The 16,738-nt window shown below is 38.0% G+C and overlaps 1 protein-coding gene across 1 annotated transcript; it reads right to left on the bottom strand.

The window, feature by feature from the left end:
* Nucleotides 1-431: 431 nt before the first annotated feature.
* On the bottom strand, nt 432-10,936 carry LOC102225981 (solute carrier family 25 member 35). The gene is made up of 5 exons (XM_005802892.3): nt 9,645-10,936; nt 9,504-9,569; nt 9,267-9,419; nt 6,085-6,219; nt 432-3,816 (listed from the first exon to the last, which is right to left on the bottom strand). Exons 1-5 carry the CDS (start codon nt 10,014-10,016, stop codon nt 3,646-3,648), a joined length of 897 nt encoding a protein of 298 aa, XP_005802949.1. The 5' UTR covers nt 10,017-10,936; the 3' UTR covers nt 432-3,645.
* Between the last annotated feature and the right edge of the window lie 5,802 nt (nt 10,937-16,738).

Here is a 16,738-nt window from a genome sequence, read left to right as displayed (position 1 = left end):
CATAACATAACATTTCTGTGTCAAAAATCCATTGAATGATGCAGTGAAACTCTGAACGCGCTATACCACCAATCCACAAGTGTTATGTTTCCAGGGGTAACATAATACTTGGAGAAGTCCAGCGTGTATTTTGGTGTTAATAAGCTCATGATCTCAGTCGTTTTCCTTCAGTTTCTAAATTAGCAATTTCCTCAGTTCCAGTCTGGTTTCGTGTTCAAACCAAAATAATGCAAGAGTGTAAAGTTTCTGAACACTTTCTGTTCTCCAACAGCTGCTGCAGGATTCTTTTGATTTCATATTTGGTCCTGTGTCGAGTCAAACACTGGTAAACCTCAAAACCTTGTGAACGTTTGGGTATTTTCAACAAAAGCCGATTGCTCATTATTTGTATTTGAACAGAAAGCATAAAAAAATGATAAACACAATAGGAATCAATAAAAAAAATCCTTTATTTGCTCTACATGTCCATCATCAAGAGAAAATGGACGAGTCTGTTGTTACACATCGACTGAAAAAAAGCCTCAGCTTTGTCTTTATTACATGAGACCCATCTTTCATATGAATGAATATGTTTCAGACGAAGAATCGTTTTGTGTGAATGAAGTCTTGTTACGTCTTTGCAGTGTTTATGTCATGTTTGAAGATCCTAAAACAGGCAAAATCCCTTAAAAGACAAACATTTGCTCTTTTTTTAGGCAAGTTGGCACAATATCCTGACTTCTTGATTGAAAGTTCAGAATAGCTGCTTTTTTTAGATTTTATAGAGGTTCATTTTGACCTTCTTCACCCACTCTTCCTCCACTGCTGCGATGTGTATTTTTAGACTACCACAATCGAGATCAAGCAGACATTCACGATGGGGATTAAGGATTAACACGCTGGATTATAGTACTCAAGACTGCATCTACGACATTACAACCAAAACAGCTCGGCTCTATGAATAGCAACCTCCACATTTGTTTGTACCCTTGACAAAGATTCGTACAAAGCCTAATGACTAGCATTATTTCTCCCTGAGAAATTCGTTACAGTTCTTAAGCAGAGATTTTAAATTTTTTTTAAACTGCCTCCATCGTTGTGCTGACTGTGCATTTTAGCAATGCTAACTTAGGGCGTTAGAGGTGGGAGTTTGTTCCTTTTCTGTGTGAGATTATACTGCTGCCAAATATTAAGGAGATGAACCTAAATTATAAGGTTTTTTTTTTACATTTTTACACTGGATGCTACAGATGTGAAGAGGAGACAGAGTGTAACTCTTAAGTCAAGGAGCTCTCAGCAGTATGGCATAAAAATAAATATTATGATTTGTCAGCATACTCTTAATAATAGCTCAGTGTATTTTTTTATGGAACATAGATATAATATATTATATCTATATATAACAGATTTCTGATCCTTTCTGGTCATATTGTCTTTAAAAGGTATGTAACACACTAGTCTTCATTTACACAATTCTGCTAAACAAAATATTAATACATAGTCTTGCATACATAAAAGCCCTCACAGGGAATCATTCATAGTCTCAAAGAAGCTCTGCGTAATATAGCCAAGCTACTTTTTAAAAGTAGAGAAAATGGCAACAGGTCTGCTTCGAATCAAATGGCCAAAAATCTAATTTACTTCAACAAATCTCACTATACCTCCCGCTTCCTTTACGCACACAAAGAGAGAAATCACAAAGAGCTTTAACACAGCTCATTACATTTATGACTCTTGGAGGTAGGGGTGCACTGATTGCAGTTTTCTGGCCGATCGCCGATCTTTAAAAAGCCTGACCTGCCGATTCCAATTTTGGCAGGTGTCACAGCAGCGCAGCAGAAGACAAGAGGCAGAGGAATTTGACTTTTGCTGAGGTAGATAAGATCGGTAAATAAGCTCCGCTTCACATTTTAGTATCGGCCGAGGAAATCCACATTTTATCGGCTGGCCTATTTATCGGCTACCCCTACTTGTAGGTGGAACCTACATGTTATTAAAAAAGCACCAAATCTGCCTGACAGATGAGACATCAGCTTTGGAAACCCTTCTGTAGAGGATAACAAAGCATGTTCCAGATTGTCCTCTGATGAGAGTTGTTCTGATGATGTGGATCTGCTGAAGGCAGTGAAACAGACCGACACGGGTCAGGGATGAATAATAAAGCTCAGTTTTGTTTTAAAATGTTGCTAAATTTATAGCTGTTATTTAATCTGTAATAAAAAAATTAAACAGTTAGCCTAAAGTGAAATGTCACTTAAATAAAAAAGTGGACAACTTATGTCCAAGATGTCTCTCGACAATATGGAGACAGACACCAGCCCCCCTGCTGACCTGACCCAAGGATAAACAAACATGGATTGTCATTTATGCCCTGGATGAATTTTTAAGGCACAAAAATCGTTATTGCATCATATTAAATATGCCTTCAGAGTAACAAAAATAAGTCCTCTAACTTGTAAGTGTTTAGGCATTTTCAAAGTACTCAGCACAATTGCTGAAAATCTGGGAAAATTGTAACGAAAAAATTTCATCCACAGGAAAAGAAGGTTTTACGCTAAAATGAAAAATCAAGCTCTGGTTATGGAAAACAAGAATTTAGTAATAAACGTTCATTCATTACCATTGGCAAGTACTGTATAATAAAAACTGATGCTGCATGACACATGTATCACTCAATCACCTAAAACTATTTTGACATTTCTTTCAGGCAACTTTTGTTTCTTTTACAGAGTTTTTACAACTCTTGGTCCTGTCTGTTGTTAATACACATCATGGCTTTTCGCCTCAGTGAAATTAGTTGATTTCATAATGTATAAAAGAGGTAGCCCATCACATAGGAAACACAGCACCCTGAGAATGGAAAAAGGGAAGATACATTTCTTTTAGTTTCAGTTCCCGTTTTAAAAAATTTCCATGGATCAGCACTGGATCCGTTTTACTTCTCCCACTCTGGACACTTCAAAGGATTTTTCTGTGATTTTTTTTCTCCCACTAACGATCCTGCAACAAATCAGTTTAGCCTCTAGTTTCTATATACACGTTTATTTTTTTATTTGACCACTTTAAATAACAATTCTTTCTTTTTTGCACTTCATCACAAACTCTTCAGAAACTAATTCAAGGAATTCAGGTTTAACAAGCAGCACTTGCACTGAGGAGAGATTTTCCCTCAGCAATTAAAGCATTACGCTGTTTCAACATAACACGGTGAGTCAGACGGGGTCAAAGTCAGGCTGCGACGGGATCACAGGTCTATTCAGACAGTAGAAATTATTTGGCTGCCACACTGGCTCATGTGATGCTTTCTTCATAATGCATAAAGTGCACATTTGAAATGCATTGGAATGATGTAATTAGAGTCATAAGGGGTAGATGTGTTTGCCTATATGACATACTGCGTGTGTTTTTGTCTGTGCACACATAACAATGTGACAAATCAAGACGGTTCCATTAATGATTGAGCTTCTGGGTGAAGTTTCAGATCTAATTCCATATTTCGGGTTTAATGTGCTTTCTCGATGGAGTGTTAAAGGTAACCTTTGCTCCTTCGCAGTAAAAATAAGTAAACAGATCAGCTCCTAGTTTTTCCTCTGCCTCCTTGAATGAAGATTCATTTCACCTCTGCATAATGAATTACCCATTTTTTTTTCTCTGGTTTCCCTGATGTTATCTGAGCTTCTGGTGCAATTTGCGCAGCTCATCCCAGAAGAACAGAGACAGGATGGTGTGTGGGCCGAGTCGGAAATAAGAGGCTCCCAGGCCTTTGTAGAGTCCTGTGAGGCCCTCCTTTTTCAGAGTCTTGGAGAAGCAGTCACTGAATCCTTTGTACAGCTGCCCCTATACGAAAAGACGGGAAAATCACATCCAATCAGTAAAACAGAAGCTCTCTGTCTTTCCTTTTCATTCCCAAATCCCGTTACAAACACAAACTTCAACATATTTTATGGGGGTATTTTATGTAACAGAAGAATACAAGTTATGAAAGGCAACAATAATAATAACAAAAGCATACAATAAATAAAAGTCATTAGTCCCTGCGCAAAAGACTAAGCAACTATGTGCTCTGGTCAGATGTGATCAAGAATTAACTTACATTTAAGATATTTTGTGTGGCAAGAGATTAGCATCGCATATCCTTCTGAGCACACCGTCCATGTGGTTATAAACGGTGGTGGCAGCATCATGCTGTGGAAACTGGTCAGAGTTCATGGAAATATAGACGGAGCTAATCCTTAGAAACTGATGTTTACAGACTCACCTTGGGTTGACGTGGCAAAATATATGGCTTGTGTACGAATGCACACACCACACTTTTCAGGTTTTTATTAAACAAGAACAACAACAAAATAAAAACCCTACTTTGTGTTGGTCCACCAGATAAAAAGGTTTGTGGTTATAATTTTACAACAATGGGAAAAAAGTCAGAAGAAGAGATAATGTCTTCTTATCTCTCACATTTCTCCGGTATCAGGTGTCCTTGTGTTTGAGTTTACATGTTTCATGCTCCAGATGATATAATGACACGACCGTCACAGTTTAACTTACAACACCTTGAAGAGCAAAGGGACAACGGACACTATAAATAACCTGTAGACTAAGAGCTTCAGGGAGCCTTAACAACGAACTATGACTTTCCCACAAGAGGAATGCAGCAGTTACTTGCACACCTTTGCATTTTCAAATGATTTGGCACAGAGAGAACATTATGTGCCTTTGAATCCTGACCAAAATTTGGAGGCGAATGTAAATGCAGTGCTGGAGCCCGAGGCATCCACACACACACAGACTGGCCTGAAAGCTACAATGTACATAAACCTGTGACAGGATTAGGTAAGGATTAAAAAACAATCCATGGCACTGACTAAAACAAAAAAGTCATCCTTAGAGAAAGTATTTCTTAAGTTAATTTTAATAAAAACCTGAAACAATCGATTTGAAAGTAAAAATTCTTGATATCAACAGAACATTGCTCAAGTTGCCATTCATCATATTATATCATCTGAAGCAACTTACAAGTGAGCACAAGCTAATAAGCTCACACCTGGAATGTTTTCACTTCAGAACGTAGCCAGAAAAATTTAACTGTCAAGCTTCTCATTCGAAATCAGCCAAGCCACAGCAGCTTTCACACGGCTTCATATCTTTTGTACTTTCTGAAAACGCCTCTCATGTCTACAAAGTATTTGTGCGGCTTATAATAAACCCTTGTTTCCTCCACTCAGTGTGCGCTGGAACATGTGTGACATGTACAACGCGGTACACGCCTCAGGACAGAGATGCCTTCACCTCGTAGCACTTTGCCAGACTAAATGATCGCCTGACTGTCTTGGGCTGAAAGTTAAATGGATCCAATTGGCACACACAAGGGATGAAATTATTGAAATAATGATCAGAAAATACAGAGTCATTTCAGCCTCTGAAAGCTTTCTGTAGGCCTTCATCTACGAAGTCAGAGTCTTCATTAGTGAAGACAAAACGTCTGCATAGCATAGAAAGAAATAAAGTCACATTGTTTATCAGAACGTTGTTGTGACATTCAAGTAGTCCCTTTGGCCATTTTGTAGCAATGGTGCATATTTGCAGAAAATATGGCATCTTTTATTATGAGTTGTAATTTTTTGACAAATCCAAGTAAAGATTAAATTATCAATTGGACATAATTTGACACATCAGAAATGTGAGGCTTGAGCAACATTTACTAAATCTATACTCATTCTGCCTTATTGTCAATTTATGTTGTGTAATTTTTTGCATTTAGAAAGATGAATTATCTTTGTCTCGCTTACAATATTAACTAAGAGCTTGTCACATAAGGTGAAACTGCTATTTTGGAGGTTTTAATACCACTTGGTACCCCTGTTGTTTTACATTATGCAAGCTTATAATATTCAAAGGTTAAAACTGATCTGAGTGTCTAAATGGGAATCTATTACATTACATTTTAGGGTAAATGTATATAAAAACTGTAAGTGAAACCATAGATGTTAGCATCTGCGTGTAGCGTAAACACAAGGTATCTGTAGATCCGATGTACTGAAAAACAACGACTAAAAGTTCCCCCTAAATGGGCACCCAATCGTTTCCCTTTATTTTTATTTCACTTACTTTTCCCATATGGTCGACAGGCTGGTTGTAGAGTCGCGTGCTAACCACATCGAAAGGCGTCATTGCCAGCACCACCATCACGCTGCTGATCATGCCGGCACTAAGAGGCACCAACCAGCTGTCCTGCGGGAAAACCTTTGCAAAGATGGAAATGTCGTAAGGCATGCGATGAGCGAGTGTGGGCTCTGAAGCAGTTCTGAGAAGAGGTCTGACTGTGCAGTGGCAGAAAATGAGCCCATCCTTACATAGAAACTATATCTAATTTTAACTAAGTGAAACAGAGGACTGGATCTAAACTTAGCACCTGTGTTACATGCATGCTAAAGTAGCAACTGGTTACTGGTTTTCAGTATGATAAAGGCATGGAGAAAGTCTTAACATACATTTCTCAGTACTGTACTTAGATTTTTAGAAAAATCTAATTAGAATTGCAGGAAATTGCTTGCACTGTAAACAACCATCCTCTGCTGCAAAGAGAGAAATGCTGTCAATGTTCATTCAATATTTGGAAGCGTGACCAACCCGGACTAAAAAGCATTGTTCATTTCCTCTGCTGCCATTGCTAAAATTACAGATTAGTATTCTCAAACAGCGCAGGAAATCATCGATCACAACTTCTTGTGTTCACTGATTGGCCCGGTAGAAAAATCTACCATAGACAATTCAAGTGAATGGGAGAAAGCCAAGATTTTGCTGGAAGCGAAAGCAGAATTGCACAGGAAGACAATGACTAAACTTATGATGCCTCCCCAAACCCCACAGGTTTCAGACAAGGAACTGAAATGGCTCTTTTCTGGGTCTGGTGAACCATTTCAGTACGCTATCCATCCATTTATCTGGATGATTAAATGGATGGATATTGAGTTTATCATTATCCAGCTTAAGTAAAAACTATTTACATTTTTATTTATTTTTCTTGACTGCACCAGATTTTCATTTAAAAAGTCCTCGTGTTTTAGAGACTTCATAAAGAAACACAAAGTTACACAACTTTGCAAATGGTTGAATAATTCCTAGAATTCTTCCTGTCAAGTAAAGAGAAACAGGCAAACAGCATCAAATATTATCCAGTGCATAACTGTGAGCACAGTTGTTTTATCACATAGTAGCAGCTCTCACTCTCCTCCCTGAGGAAAGTATCCTGACTGGAAAAAGTGAAACTCGCTAAGCGACACTGAATTTAGTATTCAATATAGCTGCACACATAAAGAATGTAGTGTCCTCAACTATATAAGCCATAAACTAAGCATTTCTGACAGTGTATATTTTAATAAACTATTCCTTTTTTTTTTCCCAAGTTCACAATGTCTGTACTACTCTGCTTTCTAATATTGGTCAATAAGAGCAAGATCAGGTGGTTTCATTTTTCTTCCTCCACTGAAAAACTGCATTTTTTTAATGTCCTTTCTAAATGTTTCTGTGTAAAATGCCTACCTCCTGCAATAAAAGATGAATTTATTTAAGGCTTACTGCACACTTTACCAGAAGTACCAATAAATGTCTCCACAGTACACTGGCTAAAACACCTTTACCTATTTAAATGTGTTATAGTTGTAGACCAGTGAGTGGCAAGCAGCGTATGTGTCTGTTTATATAAAACATAAGGCTGTCCTGTATTTCAGACGTTTAGCAGCTTGTAAATGAGCCAATGTTGGCGGCGATGTGGGGAGGAGGGGTTCGGCCCCCCGCTTCCTCCCGGTGACTTTTCACAACGGAGCAAGTTACACAACTTTGCAAATGGTTGAATAATTCCTAGAATTCTTCCTGTCAAGTAAAGATAACATTCTTTAATCATCAGAAAACTTCTGGAGTATCAAGGACTCCCTTCAGCTAGAGTTTAGGCAGCAAGGCCCACCAGTAAACTGCAGCACTGGTTGTGCAAGTCGAACGTTTTCAGCCATAGGGGCCCAGTAAAAGGTGTTGGATTTCTATCCCAGTGGAGTGCATCACAGAGCGTTTTGTCATTGCAACAATGACTGTTTGTGTAATCGGTGCACAGCTACTGACTACAAATGATCGCCTCTGGATCAAATGATTATATTAGTGACGAGGGAACCTGATAATCTTTTTAACCCTAGCAGCTAAAACAGCTGGAACAATTTGTTCTGTAAGGCTAAGAATAGGCCTTGGACCACAAGGTGTGATAACCTTGAGTGAAAAATAGTTTGCAGAAAATGTCCATATATAAATATAGCGCCTTTAAAAAATATATTGCAAGTAATATTTTTTTTTACATATTTGTTGAAACTTTCACTGTCTCCTCTGCCTTCTCCCAGTGCTCCCTGCGCTCACTACAAACAACCAATCGGATCCAGGAGGCGTGTGTTAGCGCTGTCAATCACAATCTTGTGTGGCGCTGCTCATTCTGCAACTTTCACGTGGTAACAGAAAAGCAATAGTTATATAGTTATTGCTAGAGAAGCACATGATAACTTTTACAGTCATAGTTAAACATACCTTGACATTTCTTAATTGTTATGGTGATTTTGGCATGTAGAGCTCAGTAAAAATATGTAATAAACATCTACTAAATTTAGTATTAGGTTTTGAAGAGCCTAGAAAATTTAACCTGACAATTATTTCCCTCTTTATAGAGTATAGAGCAACAGTGGGAGTATAACAAGCAATAATAACTGGTTATTTAGTCAGGCTATCTGCTCTGGTAGAGACTGAAGTAGTTGCTTTACAGAAATACTGCAACACCCTTCATCTCATTCTGATAAATTCCTAGGTTCAGAGGCCAGTCCCTCCAGTGAGTTCTGAGTTTTCCCCAGGGTCTCCTCCCAGTGGCATGTGTCCCAGGAGAACCACCTCAACCGACTCCTTTCAATATGGAGAAACAGTGGCTCTACTTCAACCTCAGCCCAGATAAAGAGTTGCTTTGTCTACTAAGGCTGAGTCTGATCACTCTATGAGGGAAATTAATTTTGGCCACTTGTAATCGGGATCTTGTTCAAACTTTTGAAACATTTGATGCACCTGATTCCAGTAAACTCACAACCTTAAATCCAAAAATATTCAGACACCTCTATCACGTTATATGGTTAGTTAACCCAGATACTTTCAAACTGTGAAGTCATTTATAAAACATGCACACACACCCTAGAAAGCTTATAAAACAGAATTTTACACCTTGGCAGGATGCCATCTTCATCAAACCCGAAGAATTAATATTTTCTAACCTTTAGGTCGATGACTAGCTCCTTAGAGGAGGAGAAAGTTGAGAGCTGGGTCGCAGAGCCAATGCTGACCCTTGGTATAGCAGCACTGGAGCCCCTCCACAGTCCCAGAATGCCATGCTGCCTGTAGATGACTTTGAGAGCATGGATCATCCCCTGTCCGGAGAAGAAGCAGGGAGAGGAACCCATGAAAAAACTGCATTTACATTTTTATTATCACTTTGTGTCACTGTGCTTTACCTCGTGTCTGTGCTGATGTCCCACTGCGATGGAGGAGGTAGACTGACTCTGCAGATGTGTCTTCACCTGTCAGTGAGGAGAGTTCATCGTTATACGTCAGAGGTGACACCTGACTAATTCAACGTGAAGTCAGACACTGACCAGGTACACAGGGCTGCCCATGATGGCGCCCACCACCCCAGCACTGGCTCCCGCTAACGTGGTTTTCACCGCGCTGACCCTTCCGTTGGTGTGGATGTAACCTGCCGACTCAATGATGGCGTAGGAGCCGAGCCGGACTCCATTCATGAAGAACTGATAAAACAGCCCGGGGACCAGCCCTTTCTGCAAGCCGGCCAGTCCGTCCACTTTACCGATAGTGTAGAAAGCGTGGAAGACGTTGCGATAGTAAACCCGGTAGGTGCCGCGGCTCTTCATTTCCCCTTGAAGTTGCATCCGCGTCTTGACGACCTCCAACGGGTTGGTGAAGAGACACGCTCCGCAGGCCGCCGCGCCGCCCAAGACGAAGTCCATCCCGGTCAGATCGACACAACGGGCAGCGGCGGAGTTCGGGCTCGCTAACACTGGTTTCTGTCCTTCATGTTTGTGACGTATTTGCTCAGCTGCGATGTCCCCGCCCACGTTTACTGTACAACTCCCTCACGCGCTGTAATGTCGTAAGCCGCAGATGCATGGCGGTTAGCTGAAGCGCGCAGACATTGCTGCTTCACGAGCTTCCTGTACAGTCGGAATTTTAATAAACAAAAGTCAAACGCGAAATATCCGCTGAATGCGGAGAAAGAAAATGGCTTCTTCATAAATGTATCTGAATTTAATTCTTATTCTGTGTGATTTCCAATTGATTTGAATCTATTTTGTATTTTTAAGCCGCATATTAAGAAACACAAATGATAGATAAAAACGAAGAAAGAAGAAAGAAAGTCACTACTTTCTGTGCTTTCACAATCAAACATTAGCGGCAACATTAAGCCCATCATAACTAGAAACAGTAACTTCTTGCTCTCTGTTTCTCTGGCACACGATACAGTCACATCAAACCCACATTTACGTCTAACCCAGTTTTTAACCCACATTTCATCCTTCCCTTGAACATCTCATCTTAAAGAAAACAATACGAGTGTTCGTCATAAAACGTCCTTAAACCTTATCGTAGACCATGAACAGGCTTTGTCTTGTTACAGATTATATTTATAGAATCGTGCATAAAGTAACTAAAACCAAAGCTGTAAAGCAGCGTGTAAAATTAGACAGTGTTTTATAAATAAATGTATGCGCTTCACTGAAAATACATCTTTGCTACGCTGTACATTATTCCTCCAAAAAAGAAAAAGAAAGTCAACCCAAGTTTACCAAAGTAAAATGATGGTGGTGAAGAAAAGAGTTCGAAAGTGGGAAGACAAATATTGACTTTTGACCTTAATTGGCCACAATTCCTTTACGCTAGGGGGCGGCAGCCACCTGTACCTCAAAGCGAACAGGCTCAAAAAAGAAAGAAAAATAATAGATATTAATCATAACTGTTATAATAATAAAGTAGTTATAAAATTCTGAAGTAGTAATAAATTGTCCATTGCTTGCTCACATAGAAGAAGACCTACAACAGCATCACTGGTTAAGCTGGGAAAACAGCCAACTCAAAACTACAAACTACTTCAATAACAAGACTGCTGTTTTTGAAATGAGCCAGTGTGTCATATGAACTGATTCAGGCTTGGGTTTATTTCACACAATTTAGATCAGATCATGATCCAGCACACTGGTTTGAGTTTCCAACTCAAAAAATGGTTTAAAGCCAATAATGTACAATGTAATGGCAGATAAAAATTGGATTTAAAACTGAACTAAAGCTGAGATGATTAAACAAGTCAGACTAAAATTTATTATTTGTATACATATATCAGTCCACCACTACTATCTCATTGCAGGGTGGTAAGAGTAAATTAAACTGCTGCTAAAAGTTTAGCAGGTGAAAGGCTAATGTTATTTAATGTTATTTAAGTAAAAAAACTGGTTTTCTATAGTTGGAAGAAAAATAACTGGCACAATCCACTGATTAACATCTTTTAACAGCACAATTTTAACATCTTATTTAAGATTCATGGAAGACGTTCCATAATGAGACTCCTTTTAGTTTCTCCTATGATCCAAGAGGGTCACGGTCTTTAACCCTTTATTTTTTTTAAAAACTACAACATCTGCCCCAATAATATAAATCCAACAGTTGGATGAAATGAATATCAACGGTTTATTAATGGCACATTCTGCAGTCTTTTTCTCCAAACTAATCGGCGTGAACCAAAGTGAGTTCAGCAGAGGTTACCAGGTTAGTCTCTTGAGTTCATGACAGATTAGTGTTGGAGTTGGAACGCTGACGTCCAAAACCTCATTTAATTACATCTATTTAATTAGTTGACAGACATGTAAACGCTATAGCAACAACAATGTCAATATTTGTAATTGGAGGGTTTTTTTCCTTCTTTTAACTTTAGGGCATTATGAAACACTGATATGTCCTCTGACGATAGGTGAGAAGGCCTTTCAATCGGTGGCCCCAAGGCTGTAGAGTAGTTTGCCCTTGCAGCTCTGTTTTACTGACTCTGTGGAGGGTTTTTAAAAAGCAACTAAAAACATTTTTTACTTTCCCAGGCTTTTATCTCCTGATTTTATTGTGTTTCTTCTAAACACAATATGTTGGTTTTATGTTTTGTATGGTCTGAAGGCTGATTTCTATTGTACAGCGCTTTGTACAATTTATGTCTGTGAAAAGTGCTTTATAAATAAACTTTACTTACTTACTTTACTCACATTAGAATTATAAAATGAATGCTGGATTGTTACATTTATACATGGCCACTTTACTTACTAGCCCCGCCTGGTTAAGTAGGTATGACGTGTCACTGAGCTGGATTAGACTGGAAAATAAAGTGTGTTTTATGTTGATTTGAAGAGCAATATATTAGAGCCTTTAATCTTATAATGTGCAATATTATATAAAGCAATATACTTACTGTGTTTTTTACTGAGTTAAATTAATTGAATATAATTTCTTTTCCCTTCAGATTTTGTGATCAACTAACAATGACTTAGAGATGTAACTTGATATCATTTTAGTGTGTAAATTTAATTCTCCTTGCTTTATAGTAATTAATTACCTATTATGAGCTACTTTGGGCCTCTCTGTGTTCTGTGCTACCACTGTGTCTGTCCTCTTTAGCTACGTGATCTAAATCCCTCTTCTCCGTTTCCTTAACCACCCACTAAATCCTCTCACCTAAAACGTACCCTCTTAATTCCCATGTCCTCCTTTTTAAAACACACAAACGATTTAAGAAGAGCAGACGCATTTTCATTAAATAAAATTCTTCACTTGATTACTGAGAGGCCTACTGGCAGAGAGACGTTCAAAAGTTATGTTGAATTCTTGTGCGGACGTGAATTTGTCTGAACATTCAAGGATAATCCTGGTCAGATCCGCAGTCCTCCCTTTGAGCTGGACTGTGGCTCAATCACCGCATCAAACTGAAATCACATTATTGTTAATTTGATTACCTTGCTAGGATATTAAAAAAATACAATGAAATAGCACATTATTTGAGAAATGTATCAAATAGTCCTGTTTAAGGTTGACTGGATGACTATAAAACCCATGACACTGCAATCTTTAGAAAAACTGTCCCGTGAGCTGGATTTCCTATGACCGTCTGAGTGATCCAAGTCGCTTCCGCCTTTTTATTATCCGGCTGTAATCCTCAGCAGCCAGTGAGCTGCCAAACGGGATCTTAGGAGCAGAGTAAACCTCAAGCTGAAGTCTTCACCTTCCCATCACATCCCACTGCAGGAAGAGGAGATGAGAGGAGCTCTCTGACAGGACAGAGATCATTCTGCTTGTGCTGATTGATTTAAAAAGAAGAAGCAGCAAACAGGGATAAAAATATTTATGTTTTTGGATCTAAAATCCAAAATTTTAATCAGTTTTTCCAGAAGCGGAAATAAAAACAACACGGTAAGTACTACTCACGTTATCTCAGGAATGTTACAATTAAGAGAAGGATCTTTGCAAAATCAAAAATCACAACATTTCTTGGTTTTGCTGATGATTTTATTCATTGTGATAAATATGCTGAAATAAAATTGAGGCAAAGCGATTGAACATCAATCAAAACAGATTACTTTCTGTTTATCTTTTACATACAACTGAAACACAACACAGTCAGGCTTGGTCTCAGAGAACCACGTAATTTGGGCTAAATTACAGTCATCGGTTCATGAAGGGTAATTAAAGTGAAGATCAGTCATTCATACGGAAAGCCGTGGTGTTAACGGTCAGGATTAAATGGATTAAAAGCACCTGCAGAGGCCAGCGTGTTACTATCTGCTCCAACAGCACTGGGTCAGGAATGAAAGAAGCAACCTGGGTGACCTGCTGATCCACAACACATCTTATGCTCAGCTGTCTCAAAGAAATGTTTTTTTAATTATAATAAAATGGTTTTTTTTATATATATAAACCATAAAAAGAAATAGTTTGATTTAAAAAAAGATATTTGATCAACTGCTCCTTGTTTTAGTCTTGCAAGATTAAAAAAATAGTTGAAGTCTTAAACTATTTGACATTTATGAACTGATTAATTAATTTATGAAGTTAATTAAACCCAATTAAACAAATGTTTGCAAAATTACACAATAACAAACAAAAAGCTGTGAGGCATTAAGGAAACCAATTTAGATAAAGAAATAATACTTACATTTATGTAGAGACGTTATTAGAGAGAGCATAAGAAAATTTTAAAAAATCAACTGAGAATGAAATGCTTGCTTACATTGACTTGTAATTAACCAAATTCCTAGTTTCTTATATATTCAGACATATGGATATTTCATACAAATTTTTAGAAAACTAAAAGAACCAAGTAATATAAAAATGGTAAAAAGACCTTTTGAAAATTTCAGTTTAAAAAAAGAGTATTTGAGATGCAGGTTATGAGTCTGGTGATAAAGGAATCTAAAACTGAACAGAGACATGCTGGGTGTAAACCAAATAACTACTCCAAATAGAAAAAGTACATGTACAACTGGGAAGCATGGAGGGGGATGTGTCATGGTTTGTGGCTGTTTTCCAGCAGTAGGGTTGGGTCAGGTCATTACTGTTTCCTCCGTAATAAATTTTTTGCTATGTATCGTAAGTTGCATGCAGAAAATGTAAGGGCAACGATCCAAAACATGCAAGTAAATCCACCAAGGACTGGCTGAGAATTAAAAAATAGAAAGTCCTGAACAGAGTAAAAGATCAGCTCTTTGATATTCTGAGATGCAGAGGAGCGACTTGAGCAAACAAGAATCCCAAACAAACATCGTAGAGCTGAATGTGAACACAATTGATGTGAGAGACTGGAGTGTTGTTACAGGACGAGTCTCACAAAAGATAGTTTGACCAACGGGAGCAATACCAGCAATAAGGCGATACCATGTCCTAACTTTTCCACAGCTAAAATACAATTTTTTCTTCTTTAAGTTATTGGCTAAAACTATGTTCTTTTTCTCTCTTTTTCTCTCTCTCTCCCTCTTTTTATCCTGTAATAAACAACTTTGTGTTCTTTTGAAAGCACTGATTGTTTACAGGGTGTCTTAATTTTTCCACATGACTCTATATAAAAAAGGATGTTTCTGCTTTGACAGAAGCGATCGTTCATATTTGACTTGTGAACAGCAGAGTGCAGCAGATCCCAACATGATTTAACACCAGTTCCAATACCTTAATCTGTAGTTTAAAGCAGGTGTCCAGGAGTAGATTAAGCAGCCAACCTTTGGATTAATATATTAGAGATAAGTATTTAAATACTTTTTAAATACTTAAAGAAAGAGTATTTAAGGAATCATAAATGAATATTGGAAGCACAGTTAAAATAAGCATCTTAAATTATGTTTCCCATTTGTGTGTTCAGATTGCATTGGACCCGCCTGAACAAGAAGCAGAAACATTTATAACCTCAGCAGAATTACCTGGTTTTCTAAATGTTGTCACAATATGAAATCTGGTCTTTAATGGAAACAGTGCTACCCCAAAATGTCAACCATTCGTCGTTTATATCCGCCTGTTGCCTAACTCCAGCAGTGATTAAAAAGACTGGCAAATAATTTGTATTAATACATTAATAAATGGTGCCAGAGGACTTACTTCTCACTCAAATCATTTTGATTTATGAATCTAAAGTTACCTATGCTCTGCTTCCAATATTTGAATCATATGACATGTTGAAATACTGTGACTGTTCATAACTGCAACATTAATATCTAAGGAGGAATACAATGAAATGAGGTCAGTCACCATGATCTGACAAAAAGCTGCTGCAGAAGGGAAAGATAACGGCAGAGGAATCTGAGAAAAACCTCGCGAAAATGAAGGTGGGAATGTTAGAAAAAACACATCCCTCACACAGAGAAATGCAGCAGGTGTGAAAATTGTATCTCTCAAATAAAATTGCATCTCCCTTCTTATGTCATCTTTGCTTTCAACTAAATATAATAATTGTTTGTGGCTGAATTAATCACAAATGTGGTCCTAATCACCAGCATAGTTTGAAATGTCATCGATGGCGCTCTTCCACAAGATGCCGCCCTGGGCGGTTGCCCATATCACCCATATCAGAAACTGCCACTGATTGGATGTCAGGGACTGGAGGAAACATCGGCTTAACTCTTTACACCGTTAAGCCGTGGGTGGGGAAATCCAGTCCTGAAGGACAAATTTCCTGGAATCTTTGAGACGTGTCCTGGATTCGTTTAACATACAGTATGTGTTCAAACAGGAAGTCATTTTAAATATGCAGGACAATGACCCTCCATGACTGGAAAAGCAAAATCTTAGCTTTATAAGAACAACGGCAAAGTATAATTTCCTTTAAAGGGAGAGAGAGAAAAAAACCCTTTGTAAAGATATTTTAATCTTTAATGTATAATTTTCTTTCAGGATTTATGTTCTGAGAAACAGATTAAAGCAGCCACAGGTGCCCAGGATTACCAATCATCCATTGGCTTTTAGTTTGAACGGAGCTGATAGGCGCTCAATACAATCCGCAAATCCAGGATTGATCATTTATCAATACATCCTTAAAATATAGAAAAACAGTGATTACTATTTAAGCAATCAGCAAAGAGTGCCCATGTAACAACTGATGGCAGTTATTTAAGCTCAAAGCACTTTAAAGGCACTACTTCTGCTTTTCTTGATATGCTTA

Source organism: Xiphophorus maculatus, chromosome 11 (assembly GCF_002775205.1).
Source record: "Xiphophorus maculatus strain JP 163 A chromosome 11, X_maculatus-5.0-male, whole genome shotgun sequence".
Classification (NCBI taxonomy): domain Eukaryota; kingdom Metazoa; phylum Chordata; class Actinopteri; order Cyprinodontiformes; family Poeciliidae; genus Xiphophorus; species Xiphophorus maculatus.
The sequence above is the reverse complement of the archived record's forward strand: the minus strand, read 5'-3'. Positions and strand labels throughout refer to the sequence as shown.